General features: G+C 36.5%; 1 protein-coding gene across 2 annotated transcripts in view; it reads right to left on the minus strand.

Annotated features, from left to right (window-relative positions):
- LOC126356282 (target of Myb protein 1) overlaps window positions 1-21,962 on the minus strand; it is a 130,139-nt gene that overhangs the window by 43,254 nt on the left and 64,923 nt on the right. For both annotated transcript variants that reach the window (XM_050007153.1, XM_050007152.1), the window contains exons 7-9: window positions 19,784-19,968; window positions 19,526-19,679; window positions 12,871-12,955 (exon numbers count right to left, since the gene is read on the minus strand). In XM_050007153.1, the coding sequence (XP_049863110.1) occupies window positions 12,871-12,955; window positions 19,526-19,679; window positions 19,784-19,968 (424 nt within the window). The remainder of the gene's footprint in view (window positions 1-12,870; window positions 12,956-19,525; window positions 19,680-19,783; window positions 19,969-21,962) is intronic.

Genomic DNA, 21,962 nt, shown 5'->3' on the forward strand with positions numbered 1-21,962 from the left:
GCGTCTCACTAAGACCTTCACAGACAGGCACTATCCCCCAAGACCTAATCTGCAAACATATCTCCCATGTCATTTCCCCTCACACCCCCAATCCTCCCCCTATCCTGCAAGAGCCAACCACACAGAAAGGTCCCTTTCATCACCCAGTATGACCCCGGCCTGGAACAACTGAACCACATTCTTCGCCAGGGCTTTGATTACTTATCATTATGGTCTGATATGAGAGCCATCCTACCTGATTACTTCCCACCCCTCCTAAAGTGGTGTTCCATCTCCCATCCAACCTTCACAACATCTTAGTCCATCCATATGCCACTCCCAATTCCAATCCCTTGCTACAAGGATTGTATCCCTGTGGAAGACCCAGTTGTAAAACATGTCCATTCCAACCATCCAGCACTTCATATTCCACTCCTATCCCACCACGAGCCAGGCCACCTGTGATAGCAGCCAGGTCATGTACCAGCTCTGCTGCAATGATTGCACAGCTTTTTATACTGGCATGACTACCAACCAGCTGTCCGCCAGGATGAATGGCCACCACCAAACTGTGGCCAAGAGAAAAGTAGATCACCCTGTGGCACAACACGCAGCTGAACATAACACATTTCAATGGCTGCTATCTGGATCCTTCCCTCCACCACCAGCTTTTCTGACCTGTGCAGATGGGAGTTATCCTTACAACACATTCTCTGCTAAAGTAATTATCCCGGTCTCAATCTACAGTAACATATTGTCCCCACACCCTCCATTCAATAGTTACTATCCCCTCTGACCTACTGTCTCCTATCCATTCTCATATCCTACCCTGTTTATTTGCAGACCCCAACCAACGTATCCGCCCATCTTTCCTTGCTCCTCTCCTATTCCCCCCACCTCCCTGGCCCATAACCTCCTGACGCTGCACCTGTTGGCAGCCTAGTGCCCGTACACCCCACCAGACAGCGTTGTTCTCTCACCCCACCTGTACACTACTATCCCTTCCCCGCCCCATACACATTTCTGCTTGGGTCCTACATGATAGTTGAATTCTGGCCTGAGACATTGGAGTTGGCGGTCGTGTGCACAAGGTGTGCCTGTGCGTGCATGCGCGTGTGTGTGTGTGTGTGTGTGTGTGTGTGTGTGTGTGTGTGTGTGTGTGTGTGTGTGTGTTTACTGATGAAGGATCTGGTCGAAAACTTTATGTAAATGTCTTTTAATTATGCCTGTTCACAGCCTGATGTGTCTTTTTTAGCGTAAGTAGTAACCTGTCTTTTCCTACACTGCTGATGTTCCTACTTGCACTTTCCACTGTTGAATTCGATGATAATACTCTACCAATTTCAACGAAGAAGAAAATGCTATTCAGTTAATAGTACATGGTAACTTCTTAATATATTAAAACTATTTGCCACATTCAGATACACACACAGATCTCTGCCTTATGTGAACAATGCTATAACACTTCAACTACGTGGAAAACAGTTCATAGACTTATGTAAAGCTACATTTATTATACCACAGGGCCACAAATATGGCAGCTCAAGAATAAAATATTCCACTCTGCAGTAAAAAGAAGTCTAAAATGAACTTTCAATGCCTGGGTCACCAAACTGGCTGTCTGAGCAGAAGTAGGTAGATGCTTCTTTCGAGTTCCTAGAATATCTCATCTGAGAGGGCCATAGGAAAAGTGAAACACTTTCTAATGATTTTTTATTAGAGTGTGAGAGATTTTTTCCTAATAATTTTCGAGTCAGTGGCATGGCACAGTGGTCAAATCCACTGTCTGGCAATTCACTGGTTTGGGTTTGATTCTAATTGCTATTGTTTTTTAATCCCTCACAGTGTTCAACTATAAAATTTAAATATATTTCAACAGTTCAATTTATATACATAAAATCAATATATTCAATTTAGTTAAGATTAATTAATATACTTAAGCAGTTAGTTTATCTAATTGGCTGAAGTTTAGAATGAAAGAAAAATTTCTGAAAATTCTAGCACTCAATTATCTGTTTTTCATTTATTATTCGAAGGTGTACCATACTTAGGGTGATAACCATCAAATAAACATTTAAAAACATAAATACTGTTCACACCAGGTACATTTTATGAACTCATTTTTTGAGCAAAAACATTTTTCTAAAGTACGCTTCCATGGAATGCATACACGATTCAGATTTTTAAATGAAGGTCTTGCTTCTGTCAATGTTGATGCATACCAAGCACACAAAATCACTGAAGTGAAAACAGGAGAGCTGAATTGATGCTGCATGATCAACTGTATTGTTAACTGCATCTTCTCTCAGTGATAATTGCTGCTGTTGTAGCAATTTTGAGTCATTTTGTAATACTTTAAATAACTTTTTGACTTGGTGACAGAAATATATGTCACAGTGTTGAGCAAGAGTGGTATATTTGGGTAGAATGAACTTCAAAGGCATACATTACTTCACCTTCCTCATTGATGAATATCCCATCATACAATATCAAATCTGTTTGGTCCACCCTATAAACCCACCAATAAAAGGAATTTGTTGTTAGTAATGTATGGTTTTAATGTTGTTTCAAAAAAATTTGCATACAACTCTTTTGCTAGTTTTCATGACTTGGAGCATGTAATAACAACATTATTACACTCTTCTTCTAATTTCGTGACAGTACTGGCAACCTGATGACCAAATGTATTACCAGGCTCTTGCACACATAAAAACTGAGTAGTAATAGTTTCTGTGAAGTGGTTAAACTGTAATGTGCTGTGTAAGACTAAGTGGTTTAGGAGAGATTGAATTTTTTCCACAAAACTGTCTTTCCATCCTTGTAATCCAGTACCTGTTACATGTTGATTCATGCTGGCATCCAGTCTGGTCAGTGTTAATTAGCAAATCATGTAAAAAACTTTATTCGTGGCTGTCAATCAGCAGCTGTGAAGCATATTTTAAGAATACAAATAATCAGTCATCAGCTGCACGAATTTTTATTAAATTATTGTTAACAATAAAAATTTGTGCAGCTGACGACTCACTATTCCTATTCTTAAAATATGTAAATGAGGATGAAGGTAGGCATTATATGTCTTTTCCATATACAGAACTTCTCTGCAGCTTACACTGTTTCTTCCAAAGTTGCAACATCATTTTTGCTGAAGAATTTGGTGATTTTCACTGTCTCATTGAATGTTTATTTTTGAAGCTTTTTACCCAGATATCACAAGCAGTAAATTAAAATTTTTCTGAGAAATACGGGAATGCTATTGATACTGCCCAATGCTGTAATGTTCTTGAGGTCACTTGTTCATGACAGCCTCATGCATCTTGAAATCTTTTCCACATTTCAGAGTTCATGAATGCAATTTTGTCTTTTATACTGCCAACTTGTTCAAATTTTTTTCCTCCAAATTTGAAGATAATTTGTTTTCCCCCCAAGATTGGAAATCTTGATTTTAATGATGAGAACTTCCAGCCAACGGAACCAAAATATCAGAGGAAGTCACTAAGGATTATTCTTAAGGATTATAATCATTGTCATCAGCACCTGAAGAAGGAACCTGTTACAAATAAAATAGGACTCCATACATGAAAGTATGTGTGAGCAGAGAGAGAGAGAGAGAGAGAGAGAGAGAGAGAGAGAGAGAGAGAGAGAGAGAAAATCCACGTAACTCTTCATAAAGATTGTTAGTTTGTTAATCAGGTTTGGTGTACAATATCAAATCATCATCATTCACTATGAAATTATCATTCATATTTTCAATAGCCTGTTCTGCAATCTATTCCTACAGTACCCATAGACACAGTGTTTAAATATATTTAAATGTTATAATTAATAGTTTGACATTGTGAAGAATTTAAAAAAGCGACAGCAGCAAGAATCAAATGCTGAGCCAGCAAGCTGACAGACTGCCAATACTATTTCTTTGAATTTAAGCCACATCTGGTCTACACATATATTATTAATTTGGAATGAATGGAGACTCTCTCTCACGAAGGCGTCAAGTGAATTTTTATCTGCTTTTTTGAATAGGTATATTTTTCACTTATTTTTCAAGGATTTGGGGATTACAATATTCAATCTTGCTACGACAGCCCTGTGTTCACTAATCCCTGTATCAGGTTTGATGCACCTTATTTACTCAAGATTATTTGTTGCTAAGAGATCAAGTGTGTTTTCACAACCGTTTACTATTCGCGCGAGCTCATGAACTAACTGCTCGAAATAATATTCAGAGAATGCGTTTAACACAATTTTGGATGATATTTTATGCGTACCTGCAGAATTAAACATGTATTTTCACCAACATATCGAGGGCAAATTAAAGTCACCACCAACTATTGTCGTATGAGTCAGGTACGTGTTTGAAATCAAACTCAGTTATGCTTAAAATGGATGTATTTTCATAGATTACAATGATCTTAATATACAGTTTGCAATGTGAATCTGAATCTTTGCAAGACAAGTGCCAAGACATTGTACAAATCTCAGCATGTCCTTAATTTTTCTCCTGGATGTAAAAAGAGAGTTTGTTACACAATATCTTTATGTAATTAAATCACACATCTTCAATCTTTGATAGCTGATTTCAAATTAAAGTATTCTTATGTCTTTGTGATATTCACCTCGGTACTATTTCCCAAATCGAAAAGTTCATGAAATTCTAATAACATGGAGTACAATGGCTTTTCAAAAACTTAAATCATAACATACATCCTTGGAACCAATGAAGCACTTGCATTTAAGTTGGCAGTGGATACAAATTATTTTAATAAATAAAATTTTCTTGGTAATAACAGTGCTAGTCACCAATAAAACCCATAGAAAAATGAACTGAAAAATAAAACGATAGATCATGAAATCTCGTCAGAAAAATAAGGCCAAATATCATTTACAAATAAGACTCAGGAAGGTTTTTGTAGAAACAAAACCTTTCATGCTTTATAACATTACCTGAATTTTTCGTCAGTACTTGACAGAACATCATCTAAGTATAAAACACATTCCTTATGTTCTATAAAATCTTTGCAAAACATCAAGCATCTGTTTCCTATTTAATACAAAACTATTCCTTACAGAATAACAATTACAAACACAAAATTATAACACTTCTAGATAGATATTTTCAAATATACCTTGCACAGAAAAAGAATTTTCAAGCAACAACAATCAACCCGACTCTGAAGGCACAAATATAAAAGCCAAAAAAGTTACAAGTGCACCATGAAACTGTTACAATAGTTAAATACACACACAATTATTTACCACAGTACTTTAACAATTTCTACTCAAATAGAAGTAACCAAAATATTTACAGACAAATCTACTATAAATGTTGATTACCATCAATAGTGCCCATTTAGTTCCCCGTGTTTGATAACTATGAGTAGTATTAACATACATAAGAAAGCCATAGTTACCAAAGTAGGAACTGTGGCAGAGGTGACAGAATAAAAAGATAGCGACTGGATTTTAGGTTTTTAAAAATCATAAAAGTAAAGGGACAACAGAAAAAAAGGATAAGAAACACAGGTTATTTTGATTTTCAGTCTTAAGGGCGTCTGAAAATTTCAAGTCAAAGAAACTGACACCAGAAACAATACTAAGTAGGAAAGAGGAAAAGCAAATATAGAGAGCTGGCAGGTGTAGCAGTGAGAAATGCAAACTCCTCAGAAACCAAAGCCAACAACAACACACCCAAAAACAAGATCAAGCCAAACTCAAACCGTGCTCCATAACTACTAACATTCAATAACAAAGAATTTAATAACATGCTGTGAAAAATGATCAAAAGAAATATTAGAGTTTAACATATGATTAACAATGAGATTGCGATAGGTCAAGCAAAATCTCAAATCAATAGTTGTAGTGCACAATTGCTGTATTGGCCACAAAAAAAGAAGCCTTCCTGGTTATCACAATGTAGCTAGTCAGTTAGTCTGCCGTGACAGCTTTGTTTCTCACATACTGCCCTTATCTGATAACCAAGATGTCCATAGTGTGTGTTTTAGCTGTTTAATTTTGATGATACTTGTAGTTTCATACTCTTATATACTCTTATATTTTGTGTTACTTGCTATATATCTCCTGTTTGTGAATAATCTGAGGATGGATTCTATCCTAAACGCATCTGATAAAATCAATGGTTTATCAGCTGGTGGCTTCTTATTTTGTGACCAATGCAGCAATTGTGCATTACTCCTATTGTTCTGCAATATGGCCACATTCTTCCTGCGTGAGTTTATGTCACAACTGCAACAAATGCCCAAACTGACAAAAGATAGAAAATGAAATTAGCTGTGTTCTTCTAAAAAATATCATCCCAGCATTTGTCTTCAGAAATCACAGGAAATTTAAATCTATTCAGTGCACTGGGGATTTGAACCACTGTCATTGCGAATGTACGCCCAGAGCAACAACTCTCACTACATAACATGCTGTGCAGAAGCATTTTTCCCATTCACATTTATCGGTATGTGAAGCAGATGTATCATGAGGAAGCAATGTTTTAAAGATAAAATTATATTTTCAATTGACATTTCAAGTAAAGGATGTGAAACTTTGGAAGAGACAATATAACAATTTTAGGCGTGGCGCCTTTGAGAACTTTACAATGAACCAGGTGTCTAGTCTCTTGTGTGGTAAGGCTAAAAACTGTGTGCTTAGATGTGGGACATGCATTCACAAAAGAGTTACTCAATGTAGTTGTGTAAATGGGATGGAGGCAAATGCAAAATAATTTATGGTAGCACAAATAAGAATGAGTATTTCATCCATGAAAGAAGACATTATGAGAGCTGTAAGTATTGATAAATACAAATAAAACAGTTTTCTGCATTAGTTACTTATTTATTTTGCCACTGCACATATCGCTGGTTCACACCATTATCTACAGTTGGAGAATTGTTTAATCAAATAGCTGGTATTGATGAGCAGCTACCTTTGCAAAGCAGTACAGTGTAAGCATAATGTGACGTGAAGATGACATACATCAGGTATAAGTACACAGATCTTTTACGACTCTACTGCCCCCCACCCCCCCCCCCCAAAAAAAGGAGCAACATAACCTACACTGCTCTTGGTTTCTTGCTGTGAAAAGATGTCTCTACTCTTCACCAACGAGCTATGTAAATATCCTCTTCTCCACCTGCAGATGATCGTGTGAACCATCGAAACACGTAGTGACAAAACAAATGAGTAACTGATGCAAACAACTATTGTATTTGTGTAGATAGAAATGAGTGGGACAAACAAGAAAATTTAAGAGCTCCTCCAAGATGAGCACTGTAAACAGCAGACTTTATTGCTATTGTTTACAATTTGCATTTTCAGATGCAGAGTTAACAGAAATATGTAAGAAATGAGCTCATGAAATATTGTAGGGCTGCAGGAACTAAAAAAGTTATTACTGTAGCAATGTCTCAAGTACAGAAGAAAATAATGGCAAGAAATAACTGAGAACAGAAGCCAATATAATGGTCCTATGGCAACACAAAGTGGTTGCAGGAAGGTACTGCAAACATAATATTGAAGCACAATACATTAAGCTGAAGTCATATGTACAATGGAAATAGGTGCTCCCGAGAGTGTGAAAAATTAGGCAGAAGAGTAGATTGAACCAGAAGAGTTAAAAATTAACAAAGATAGTGCAATGGCATGTATAACAGTACCCCATGGAATGTATTCAGATTGTAAGTGGGAAATAAAATAGTGTAAAAACTATGAAGTATGAAAAAGAAGAATAAAAACTGGAAGGAAAAATGGTGAAATGACTATTGAAATAAAATACAGAGAAACAATGGTGAGAAACATTTAAACACTGGATAATTGCTGTACAAAAGTACCAAAATGTATGAAATAATCACGAAAATAACAAGACTAAAACCAGGTAATTTCAAATTCCATATTCCCTTCACTCCAAATGTAAATGGAACAGGACAATGAATCATTTGCCACACAATATACACTGAGTTGTGGAGTAGATACGCAGATGTAGTAGGTTTAAATAACTGGCGTATATGTTAGTAAAATGGGTAATGCATGTTTAAAACAGCAGCATTTTTACAGAACTACTGATCTACTTACACCTGAAGGGTAAGTCGTACTTGTTGCTTGATCCACAAGCACTCCCAAATCTCTAGACCAATGACTACCAGTAATTCTTGAGTATGCTGGGCAACGTCCCAGAAACCTGGTGAAGAAGACCCTGTACTCTTTGGCGAGTGTAGCACTAGGGGAGATTCTCCATTCTGTGCAGTAGTCTGCATCAGTACTGGAGGCAGACACTACTGATGAAATATTTTTCTGTCGTGGTGACGCAACGGGTCTGTGTGACGTGTCTTCAGTGCATGGATGGGAATCTCTGTAGCACACTGCTGTCTGTTGATGCATCCCTTATCTCTCGCCAATCATTTCATCTTGGTTCCATTGCCCACTGGTGTATGGGAAAACAAGACTGCACACTCAGCTGAACGAATGCTTATCCACTGAAATATATTCTTGGAGTGATGACATCCTGATGAGTTTAATGTGCACTGCACCCTCACACCCTTTATACATACGGAAGTTGGATGGAAGTGGTTCTCCAGAAATCAATCATGGCAGATGGGTCGTTTTTGGGTAGTACATATGACATCATAAATGTCTTATTTAGGAATAATCTGCTTTTCCAGATTTCAAGAGGGACCTAGAAAGATGACCTAAGCATAGTACATCTCTCTCTACCTGACATTCAAATCATGACCAACTGAATACAGACTGCTATGGGTCAAGAGGGCTGGAGGTATGGGAAGAAACCATGCAAAAATTTGAAATAGTGACTTGGAAGGTTGCAATTAAAAAACAAACATGCAAGGTCAATCTCAGAGCCTTGGGAGATTAATGACTGGCTACTAACACCACAACTGAAAACTGGTTATGGAAAATTTCTGCATCTCATATTATCTACGCTAGTACCCTCACAACAGTTCACAAGAGGAGAATAGCAACCACTGATTTAGTTACCACACTTGTAGCTAAACTCACTAAGTTTTTGTGCGACAAATTACCAATATAGGTGTACAGCATGAAACTGAAAAGTACGTGAAACAGAGGTATTTTACACAGTACATACAGCCCACATGTCTTATATAAACCTCCATATTGGAGAGGGGAAAAGGGAAAAACTTTTTGCAAAGAGTTACAGTGCCAGTGGTAGCAGTTGTCTTGCTTTGTCAATAACACCTTATTGAAGGATCAAGCATGGAAAGAAACACTGTAGTTTCCCACAGAATCATTACAAAGCACATCCTTAGTGTGTATACGTAACATGCTAGTATTTAAAATGATATGTACTGATTTTTTTCCAAAATATGCACCTTCTTCGGAAACACCATTGTAGGCTTTGCTGTTGTCATTAAAACCAATTTATTGAAGCATCACTAATTCAACCGAATGCAGAAGTTTAAGGTAGCAGTATACGTACAGTGGCTCATTTATCTAAATATGTTAATAAAAGATATAGTAACTTTTATTTGAATACCACTAACGCTGTCCAGATTTTGCAACCTGTTATGTTGAATATGCCTAGTATCAACAGTGTAAAAATATAAAGTTTTTCTCTTGATTACTGTGTCAGCAACTGCAATATGTAAGATGGAAAAAAGAATAATAAATACTGGGCATTTGCATTTATTTAAAATGAAAATAATTTTGGCGAATACGTCACATGAGATCTGGTCCGAAATACAACTGGGTCTCTACTAAAGATAAGACAAATTCCATCTACCAAAACATTAACACTTTTGAGACGCAACCCCAGTCTCATGCAGGCACTAGCTATAGTCAATGCCTGAGTCAGAGATACCATCTCAAAAGTGTTAAGAAGATAGTATAAGGTTATTACAGAAATTTCAATCAAAAAGTAAAATATTATGGGTAAGCAATAATGGTTTGAGCAGAAATGAAAAAGAAAGGTAGCTGAAAACAGGCAAAAGACAAACAATCAAAACAAGCAACCAAAATAGATAGCAGTATAAACAAAATATAAAAAAAAGAGTACATGTTGGGAAAAAGCTGAAAAAAAGAGTGGCGTGGAAAAAGTGGAAGAAAAAGTGAGCGAAGAACAAAAAGCAACAAAAATTCAGGAGAGCTAATTGCTCTAATGAAAGCTAATTGCATTAAGCAGTGGCAGAAACAAATTGAAAGAGGTAAGAAACACCTGCTTCTGTAGGGAACATAAAAATGACAGACTAATAATGGCTCACACAGATGCATACAAGCAATCATGCTTCCTATACTCCACCCATAAAGACAATAGATATAAATTTAATATTACAATGGTTTAAAGCTCATAAAAATAGAGGTAAATAAGACAACCAAGCTTATCTGGAATATTGGTGCACAGGATGTGGTAGAGAGCAATCTGCCATCTGCAAAGCTCTGAAATGTTGGTATTGTAAGAGAGTATTCACTTCCAGAAAGACATTCACATTTCTCTATGAAGCTGCAGACCATGTTCTAGGTGTGACCAGTGTGTATCTCAAGTGTACATTGCCCACTAGGGTCACTGCATTTTTCATACTTTCTCTACTCATAATACTGCTTATAGAGGTTACATGTAAGTTGGTACTTATCATAAGTGATCTTAAAGATCTCTGTTAAATTTTGTCCATACTGGTGATGAGGTTTGAATAAATAATTGTGTAAGTATACATGCTTGAAATTACTCTTCAACAATTCTTCCACCTGATAAATTATGTTTGCATCATACCACAGCCTTCATTGTTATTCTTCTGTTGGTCAACTGTCCTTTTAAATCTCAAGGAGGATTTTTTGACTCTGAAACTGCAAGGATTCAGTGCCCGTTTTTTTAAAAATTATTGTCATGATAATTATTTTGTTGCTGTTGGTTGTATCGCCATCTGTAGTTTCAATGAGTTCACGTGCTCACTCTACCTTTTATAAGTTTCTATTGACTTTCAAATTCTCATTTTACATCAACCTGCTCATCTCTACATCCTTTATGAAAAATGAAGAAATACTGGAAACAGACAAAAATACAACACTGGCAATAAACATTATCTGTGTCACCTGGAAAAGCATGGTCATGACTACAATTGTAAACAAACATGAACTATATCATCTCTTCAGTCTCTGCTCTCTGGAGAAATTGTGTCCTGGTATTTTAAATAAGAGCACATTTATCTGCTCCCTTCTCCATTGAGATTGTTTAGTTCTTCCTTTCCAGTTATATTTTTGTTTTATTCTTTCTTCCTTTATCTTTTAATTCTGTTTCCCAAAGGCAGACTTTTCCCTGTATTTGATTTTCTGCAACAGTCTATGTCTTGTTCAAACAAATTTCAGGCTCACAGCCGGCCCGCCGTTTAATTCATCCTATGATATTTCAACTGGGCACCTACCAATAATCTTCGGGGGAGCCAATGAAGACTGATGACCAACCACAAGCCTGAAATTTGGCTAAACATACAAAATGCCAGGAAAATTTTGCAATTCACTTAAGTCTATTTCTTTTTCTGCAGCAGTATACTTCTCATCACCATCAATGAATCTTCTCTAACAGGCATACTCACTGAAACTCATTCTATTCTAGTGGCACAATAAATCTATTTGCCAGCACTTCACAATTTCTCTCTCCTGCATGAAATGTTTCTTGTCTCCTCCTGAGTTTTCAGCAATTCAGCTTTCCTTTTGCTAATTACCTGTGCATTCTACTTACCTGTTTTGCTGTATTAAACCTGAAAAATGAACTATTGACTCCAAAAGCTTGTGCATATAACTACCAATTTAATTGTTATCCATTGCCATTTTGATCCTTGTGCCTGTCCGTTGTTTCAATTTTTGATGTTTTATAAAATGTTAGGTTTTATAACGACAAAGTTAAAAAAAAATCCATCAATGCACAGTGATCAGTGTATAGTTAACATAATTCTACCAAGAGGTAAGATACCGCTAAGAAATTACAGATGATGCTAATTTGAACAATTATTTTAGGAATCAAAACTGAATGTTTGGTGACATGCTTTCAGGAAGTTCATTGACAATTTTGTTTTCCTCACTGCTTAAGTGAATATATGTAAGCAGGTACATGTGTTATGGGAACTCATTTACAATCATCATCAACAATTTCTTGTCTTGTATCACTAGGATGTAAACTGCCGACAGCAATGGAAACAGACTTGATTTGCAAAATTTTGCTAGTTGAAACTGACTGTAATCTGTATTGAAATAATCTGAGATTAATTTTTACACAATCCAGAATTCTGAGTTCAGCTTGAGTGATACGTCTTTTTTCCCTCACTTTAAATTATCTATACTGATTGGTTCTCGAAGTACATTGCAAATCACCACATTTTAATAGTTTTTTGCTAATATCTTCACATGCCATCCATCAGCACTTGTCAGTTCTCAATTTTCAAAGTATTATATTTTGAAGGCAAAAATAATATCTTCCTACCTCTGGCTTCAATGAAGTGCGCATTAAGTGTCTTATCTGAAAGAAGAGACTACAGAGTATTCGAGGAATTATTTTGATACTTAGATGATGAACCAAGCTTCTGGCTGGAACTTCTTTAAAGTTATAAATAACACTCTTGCTGATTAGCAATCCAAGATACTTCGGCCAATGAATCTTTCGGAAACTTTTATGTGAGGAATATGTTCAGGTGTTAAATTTTAGTACATTATCAACAGTCAAGTCTTACAGAAACTGAATGTATCAATAATTTCAAAATTTCCTTGCCATTAATTTATGCTGATTATTTATCTTTTTTATTAACTCAGCTTGTGGTTTCTGTGTGATTACTCAAACAACCCATGCTTCAGTTTCATTCTAAAGTCTTTGAAAAGGAGAAAAAATAAAAATAAACAGAAATCAAGACTGCTCAAATCTCATGAAATACTCACGACTGGCTGAGAGCGAGTCTGTGCTACTGCACCAAGGGCTCCATTTAACTGGTCAGGCTCCAGATTATCCTGATAGCTACTGCTTCTGAAACCAAAAAAGCATACACTAATCAAATTTTATATCACTTGCAGAATATTAGGGCAAACTGAAAACTTAACAGTATGTGCATTAATAATTTTGCGGATAACAATAACACTATTACCTTCTGCAGAATGCTTTTTCTTCTGAAGAATTCTTACTAACTTACTGACGCTACAATATAACCAACCTTTAAAATTTCTTACAGATATAAGAAAATGGAGTGCAGTGAGCTTTATTCAATAATAACTCAGTTATGGCTTTTGTATGTCCCATAAATTTGGCAGTTGAACATCAAAACATTACTTTGTTGCACATACCTCTACACAACTGGATGTTGTGCAGAATGACCCACAATCTTCTACAAAATTTCTTTATTTTGCACAGAATAAATGTTCACATTTATTGCCTCATCAACAGAGTGTTTGTCAGAGACAGAGTTAATAACAGCGGGAATAATCAATTGTTTGTTTTGTTGTTGTTGTTGTGGTCTTCAGTCCTGAGACTGGTTTAATGCAGCTCTCCATGCTAATCCATCCTGTGCAAGCTTCTTCATCTCCCAGTACCTACTGCAACCTACATCCTTCTGAATCTGCTTAGTGTATTCATCTCTTGGTCTCCCTCTACGATTTTTACCCTCCATACTGCCCTCCAATGCTAAATGTGTGATCCCTTGGTGCCTCAGGACATGTCCTGCCAACCGATCCCTTCTTCTAGTCAAGTTGTGCCACAAACTTCTCTTCTCCCCAATCCTATTCAATACCTCCTCATTAATTACATGATCTACCCACCTAATCTTCAACATTCTTCTGTAGCACCACATTTCAAAAGCTTCTATTCTCTTCTTGTCCAAACTATTTATTTTCCATGTTTCACTTCCATACATGACTACACTCCATACAAATACTTTCAGAAACGACTTCCTGACACTTAAATCGATACTCAATGTTAACAAATTTCTCTTCTTCAGAAACACTTTCCTTGCCATTGCCAGTGTATATTTTATATCCTCTCTACTTCAGCCATCATCAGTTATTTTGCTCCCCAAATAGCAAAACTCCTTTACTACTTTAAGTGTCTCATTTCCTAATCTAATTCCCTCAGCATCACCTGATTTAATTCGACTACTTTCCATTATCCTCGTTTTGCTTTGTTGATGTTCATCTTATATCCTCCTTCAAGACACTGTCCATTCCGTTCAACTGCTCTTCCAAGTCCTTTGCTGTCTCTGACAGAATTACAATGTCATTGGCGAACCTCAAAGTTTTTATTTCTTCTCCCTGGTTTTTAATGCCTACTCCAAATTTTTCTTTTGTTTCCTTTACTTGCTCAATATACAGACTGAATAACATCGGGGAGAGGCTACAACCCTGTCTCACTCCCTTCCCAACCACTGCTTCCCTTTCATGTCCCTCGACTCTTATAACTGCCATCTGGTTTCTGTACAAATTGTAAATAGCCTTTCGCTCCCTGTATTTTACCCCTGCCACCTTTAAAATTTGAAAGAGAGTATTCCAATCAACATTGTCAAAAGCTTTCTCTAAGTCTACAAATGCTAGAAACGTAGGTCTGCCTTTCCTTAATCTTTCTTCTAAGATAAGTCGTAAGGTCAGTATTGCCTCACATGTTCCAACATTTCTACAGAATCCAAACTGATCTTCCCCGAGGTCGGCTTCTACCAGTTTTTCCATTCATCTGTACATAATTTGCGTTAGTATTTTGCAGCTGTGACTTATTAAACTGATAGTTCGGTAATTTTCACATCTGTCAACACCTGCTTTCTTTGGGATTGGAATTATTATATTCTTCTTGAAGTCTGAGGGTATTTCGCCTGTCTTGTACATCTTGCTCACCAGATGATAGAGTTTTGTCAGGACTGGCTCTCCCACGGCCATCAGTACTTCTAATGGAATGTTGTCTACTCCCGGGGCCTTGTTTCGACTCAGGTCTTTCAGTGCTCTATCAAACTCTTCACGCAGTATCGTATCTCCCATTTCATCTTCATCTACATCCTCTTCCATTTCCATAATATTGTCCTCAAGTACATCGCCCTTCTATAGACCCTCTACATACTCCTTCCACCTTTCTGCTTTCCCCTCTTTGCTTAGAACTGGGTTTCCATCTGAGCTCTTGATATTCATACAAGTGGCTCTCTTTTCTCCAAAGGTCTCTTTAATTATCCTGTAGGATGTATCTGTCTTACCCCTAGTGAGATAAGATTTGCCTTCTAGCTACACCTGCTGAGACATTTGTATTCCTTTTTGCCTGCTTCATTTACTGCATTTTTATATTTTCTTCTTTCATCAATTAAATTCAATATTTCTTCTGTTACCCAAGGATTTCTACTAGCCCTCGTCTTTTTACCTACTTGCTCCTCTGCTGCCTTCACTACTTCATCCCTCAGAGCTACCCATTCTTCTTCTACTGTATTTCTTTCCCCAATTCCTGTCAATTCTTCCCTTATGCTGTCCCAGAAACTCTGTACAACATCTGGTTTACTCAGTTTATCCAGGTCCCATCTCATTAAATTCCCACATTTTTGCAATTTCTTCAGTTTTAATCTACAGTTCATAACCAATAGATTGTGGTCAGAGTCCACATCTGCCCCTGGAAATGTCCTACAATTTAAAACCTGATTCCTAAATCTCTGTCTTACCATTATATAATCTATCTGATACCTTTTAGTATCTCCAGGATTCCTCCATGTATACAATCTTCTTTTATGATTCTTGAACCAAGTGTTAGCTATGATTAAGTTGTGCTCTGTGCAAAATTCTACCAGACGGCTTCCTCTTACATTTCTTAGCCCCAATCCATATTCACCTACTATGTATCCTTCTCTCCCTTTTCCTACTGTCGAATCCCAGTCACCCATGACTATTAAATTTTCGTCTCCCTTCACTACCTGAATAATTTCTTTTCGCTCATCATACACTTCTTCAATTTCTTCGTCATCTGCAGAGCTAGTTGGCATATAAACTTTTACTACGGTAGTGGGCATGGGCTTCTATCTTGGCCACTATAATACATTCACTATGCTGTTTGTAGTAGCTTACCCGCACTCCTATTTTTTTTATTCATTATTAAACCTACTCCTGCATTACCCCTATTCGATTTTGTATTTATAACCCTGTATTCACCTGACCAGAAGTCTTGTTCCTCCTGCCACCAAACTTCACTAATTCCCACTATATCTAACTTTAACCTATCCATTTCCCTTTTTAAATTTTCTAACCTACCTGCCCGATTAAGGAATCTGACATTCCACACACAGATCTGTAGAACGCCAGTTTTCTTTCTCCTGATAACGACGTCCGCCTGGAGATCCGAATGGGGGACTATTTTACCTCCGGAATATTTTACCCAAGAGGACGCCATCATCATTTAACCATACAGTAAAGCTAAATGCCCTCGGGAAAAATTACGGCCACAGTTTCCCCTTGCTTTCAGTCATTCACAGTACCACAACAGCAAGGCTGTTTTGGTTAGTGTTACAACGCCAGATCAGTCAATCATCCAGACTGTTGCCCCTGCAACTACTGAAAAGGTTGCTGCCCCTCTTCAGGAACCACACATTTGTCTGGCCTCTCAACAGATACCCCTCCGTTGTGGTTGCACCCAAGGTACGGCTATCTGTATCACTGAGGCACGCAAGCCTCCCCACCAACGGCAGGTCCAAGGTTCATAATCAATTATCTGATCAAAATAGCCATCATCTGTTATGTCCAGCATGAAACGCAGTTATCAATCAAATTTCAGGATATAATGAGTGGATAGCACAAACATTTTGAATACTGAAAATAAGGGGAAAACTCAGTTTGAAATACAATGAAAAACATTTTTCTATAGCTAAACAGAAAAGCTTTAAAATCAATTAAATAACATTTCAACATGGCAGATGATTACATATAAAAGCAATTTTCTTGTGTGTTTGTAAATGAAATGATTTTGGAGAAAAATAAACAGGGCCTTACTTATTGATCCACTTTCACATACCTCAAATATGGAATTGGCAATAGGAAAAGTAATATTTTCTGACATTCTGCAAGTATGTGTTGCGCTGTCACTGATGCTGATAATCAGGTGTTCACCTTTTACATTTGTTGACAATGTCCTTGATTACAAAATTCATCAACAGAAAATGGAAATAAAATCCATGATAACTGAAAATATTTCTGTTTTGTGTATAAAATATGTTCACCTAATACATAAATATGTGAGAAAGACTTGTATTATCAGAAGAGAAATAGCTCATGCCATTTAGATACAGTATCAGTCAACATTAACCTGACAGATGATGAAGTGAAGTATGAACCAATTAATCCATTCTTGAACATAACTATTCATGATGATGGTTGGATACTTCTACAGTGACTACAGTAACCTGTGACAATAAACTTTGCTTCTGATATCCTGCTGAGTGTGAAGTCTGAGATATGATTTACCATATACAATACTCAAAATAGTCAATAAGGAATGCACCCAATAATCAAATAGAGCATTTAATGCTTGAAAATGTGTAAGCACTCATTACTGATGCTGAGGGTACTTAGAAGCATTTATTATCATAGATCTATGGACACAAAACAAAATTAATGCTCCAACATTAACAAAGTGAGTAACTAATACCCTAGTAGCAGCATTTAAAAGCTGCAAAAAGAGCCCATTTTCCACTTTCCTGTGAATGTGAGAAAATAAACTGAAGTTTTATATTTATGCAGAAGATCAGTTCTTACTACTGAATAACAAAATAGGAACAACTGGAACTTATTTGGTAGGCACACAAATCTGAAAACATAGCTAAATCTGACATTTTTGGAATTTTCTACAATTCTTTCAACAGGATAGAGACAAAGGAGGACAGAAACAGATATATGCATATGTGCTGTCAGGAAGAAAAAGTTATTCCAAAATCTGGATTTGGAGATACGTGAGTGGTAGTCAATGACTTCGACTTGTACGAGATGAAGAAGAAGAAGAAGAAGAAGAAGAAGAAAGAAAGAAAGGAAGGAAGGAAGGAAGTGGATAAAAATAAGATATGGAAAGTAGTTGGCCTAATAGTGGCAAGGTTGAGCAAAAAAATAAATTGAAAGAAGATAGGGGAAAAAATAGCAATGGGAAGAGGCTGATGGAAATGTCTACTTTGAGCTGACTTGATAGCGTATAAAAATAAATCTGTTTCCATCTGAGTTTTGCTTCTTGCTTTTTGACTGTGTTTGCTGCTTACAAGTGTCTCAAATATTATCATGAAGGCAATACAGATTTGTAACGAGTTTTCAGTTGAATTTAGATGTAATACGCATATCTACAAACATGTTCTAATACCTGCTTGTTCTGTCTTAATCATACCAAAATGACTGCAGTGGAAAAATGTCTGTGAAACTTCTGTACTGTAACAGTGTTATACAGTATTAATAACATGAACTAACTGAATGTGAATTGAGAATCTGACCAACACAGGTCACTAGCACTGCAAGCAAAGAGACTTGACTGACAGTATACATGTGAAGGTATGCCACACAATTTAAATAAATGTTGTACCATAAATGTGAAAGCACTTACTGTCAAAATGAAAAAAGTATCTGATACTTAGAAAGGCGTGTAAAATAACAACTGTGCAAACACTTGTAAAGGCACATGTTCTTTGGTTTCCTCCCATTTTATCTCGTGGAATGAAAGTAACAGAGTGTGTCCAGTCTTTGCCATATCTGAAATGTTAGAAATTAATTCTATGTAAGGCAGACCATTTATCCAATTTACTTTTCCGTGAGTGGTCAGTGTTGTACAAACTCAAAAAAGGAAATAATTTAATGTAGTGGTCAGTAGAATAATGAATTGCAGTGTCCACCAAGACAGTATGGTACTTAACAGAACCCAAGCAAGCTCTTCATATGTTTATTTAAGGGATTATGAAGTTTCAACGTTGATCTGTCAGAAAGAAAGAGAGTTGCAGTCTTTGTGGTTAGATGGAACAGTTAAGATTGATCACGATTGTGACAGAAGTGTCAAATGTAGAACTTCTGGAGCAGCAAATGCTTACCAAGCCACTATATAAATGTTTCACCAATTTATGTGAAAGAATGTACCACTTAACTAGGCCACAGTTAACAACACAAAATCAGACAACTGAGAAAGAGCCCTGTATCCTGTTGATGAGATGATACCTGTTCCTTATTTTTCTCAAATACAGTACTGTAAAATGGTATGTGAAATACAAATAAAGGTTACCTTTCTTATTTTAATAATTTCTTTCCAGCCCTTTCTACTAATTGTGGTCATTATATAATTAAAGTAATTACTTGCTAGAACATTGCCATGAATATGGTAGGTAAAACCACGTAAAGTCTCTGTGGTGATGATTAACACTCTTATTGGCTGTTAGAGCTATCAAATTTCATAGATTTTTCATGAAACTAAAGAAAAGCTATGAAAAAATACAATTCTGAAATGGTTACCCCTGAAAAGGGGTTATATGTTGATGTGAAAACTATGTAATGGTAGCTTTAAATTCAATTCCACTTCTGAAATAGATCATATTGACAGCAAAAGGTACTGCGGTATTGAAGGAGAACTTGCCCTTTTTTTGACGATTCATAAGTAACATTTCTTGATTGGGCAAACATATCAAAGTCCTTGTCCTCCTTTTCTTTCATATCTTTCTGTGTTCCTGACTGAGCTGGCACAGTATTGATCATACTCAACTGAGAAGTAGCATTTCCACTGCCCAAACCTGCAATTGTTAATACAGTTTAGTATGATGGCAAAATGTTTGCAACAATAATATAATTAATGTGCACATTTTCAGATATAAAATTCAGAACATCTGGTACTTACTCAAACCAGCAAGTTTCGTGTTGAGGCTTGTTGGTGCTGCATCTTCGCTCAGGTCTATCAGTGAGTCTCCTGCCTCAGAAGCCTTTGCAGCTGCTGCAGTGGCAGTGGCAGTGGCAGCGGCAGCAGCTGCAGCTGCAGCTGCTGCTGGATTGCTGGCCTCACGGTTATTTTCAAATCTTTTGTATCTGGACAAAAAAATAAAATAAATAAATAAATAAAAAATGAGACATGCGTGATTTCAATTTTAGATGGATTTTTTCTTCGAAAGAAGGTTAAAAAAGAGATGTGTTGGTGCCCTAACAGTATCTGACTACACGAGATTTATTGTCTAACACTAGGTTAACAGTTACTGCTAAATAAACTCTATTACTTAAGATAATTACTTATTTTTGTTTTTGCTCTAATTCTTCTCTGTATGACTTTAAGCTGTCAGGCAGCTTGTTTTATAGAATGCACATGTTGCCTTACACTGCCATGACATTTAGATAGCCCTTACTAATTAAAAATATATCAATGGAATGAGTGGCCTGACGATGACGGTTCTCTCTATTTTTTCAAAAATTGGCAAATTTTCATGAATAAATGATACTGTTTGGTGAACATAAATACAACGCAATGGCAGCATACTGAACTCAAGAAATAGGTGCTTAGTGGCAAAGGAAAGAGGCACTTGTCTCATTATCATCCGTATAATAATTTGCTCTCTGTATGAGATACCCCAAAATGGAATGCAATGAACGAGCACTGAATGTACAGGTGTAAAGTATACAATACACATGGTTGCAACAGCTAATTCATTGTTCGTCCTTCGCCCCAAACATCTACGTACCTCTACCTTAAACGAGGTAAACACAGTTCTGACATTTTTTTTAAAGATCTTAGAATTCAGCTAAGCACACTCTGAATGTTTCAATTAATAATTATACTCAGTTAAAGGTCTCCTGTGCTTGTCTTAAGTAAATGAAATAATTTCAGTTCAGTAGATAGATTGGCTTGTAAAAATGATGGAGCACTCCTCAATGATACAATATTTGTTTGTAAAACAGAAACACTGCATCATCATCTGTAGTGTCAATCTTTATTTTACTCTTCAACAATTCACTTTTTTATGCAGTAACAGTCCATGTTACGTGACGCAAATATATCAGTAAGAACCTGAAGAAAGTTCTTTCTTCACATGTAACAGTAACTGAGTCTGCTTTATCATATTTATACTAAATGTCTCTTACCATGGAAATATATGGTTGGTTGGTTGGTTGATTTGTGGGAGGGAACCAAACAATTAGATCACTGGTCCCATTGGATTAGGGAAGGATGGGGAAGGAAGTCGGCCGTGAACTTTCAAAGGAATCACCCCTAATCATCCCTGCAGCAAGTTAGGGAAATCACAGAAAACCTAAACTAGAATGGCTGGATGTGTATTTGAAAAGTCATCCTCCTGAATGCGGGTCCAGTATGCTGACCACTTCGCTTGGTCGTGGAAATAGAATTCATGGAATCACTTACGGCTAAAAAATTTCATACTGAATCGAAAATGTATCAGCTCACGATAGCAATATTTTTTTTCCTTTTTCTCACATTCTTACTATTTCACATACCTATCTTCTTTTACAGGGGCATCTGAAGTTCAGATATCTTTACTGGATGTTGTATACTTGTATGTACGTGTCTAATATGTCCTGTACCTGATATTGTTTACGTAAAGGATAAATTAAACTATCAAACTTATTCCAGACACAATCTGATGCCAGTGAATAATTTATTTTACTGAATTTATTTTTTTGACTAGGGAAACAGTCTAGGGCCTGAGTGATCTTTTCTTTCTAGTTTTCTCCCCCTTCTGTCTGTGAAAGGGACATACAAGTCATGAAAGCTAACAATAATGCTTTTTACTTTAAAGTTTTCCTGGAGGCAGTGTTAAGAATTTTGTGTCCTGAAGCTAAATAATTGTTTGCCATTCTGTCTCCTTGTAATTTAACAGTTTTCATTTCCACTACATTTCCTGAGGGGAAATATGATACGAACCCTAAGCCACACTCCAACTTAACTTTAATATCAGAGACCTAAGGGAAAACATAAGTAATGTATTGTTTCTTCTTTTAAATTCATTGTGTTTAAATTTTCTCCTCTCCTCCTAGCTTCCTCAAAACTGTATCATCTACGACTTACAAAATTAATC

Source organism: Schistocerca gregaria, chromosome 3 (genome assembly GCF_023897955.1).
Source record: "Schistocerca gregaria isolate iqSchGreg1 chromosome 3, iqSchGreg1.2, whole genome shotgun sequence".
NCBI classification, from domain to species: domain Eukaryota; kingdom Metazoa; phylum Arthropoda; class Insecta; order Orthoptera; family Acrididae; genus Schistocerca; species Schistocerca gregaria.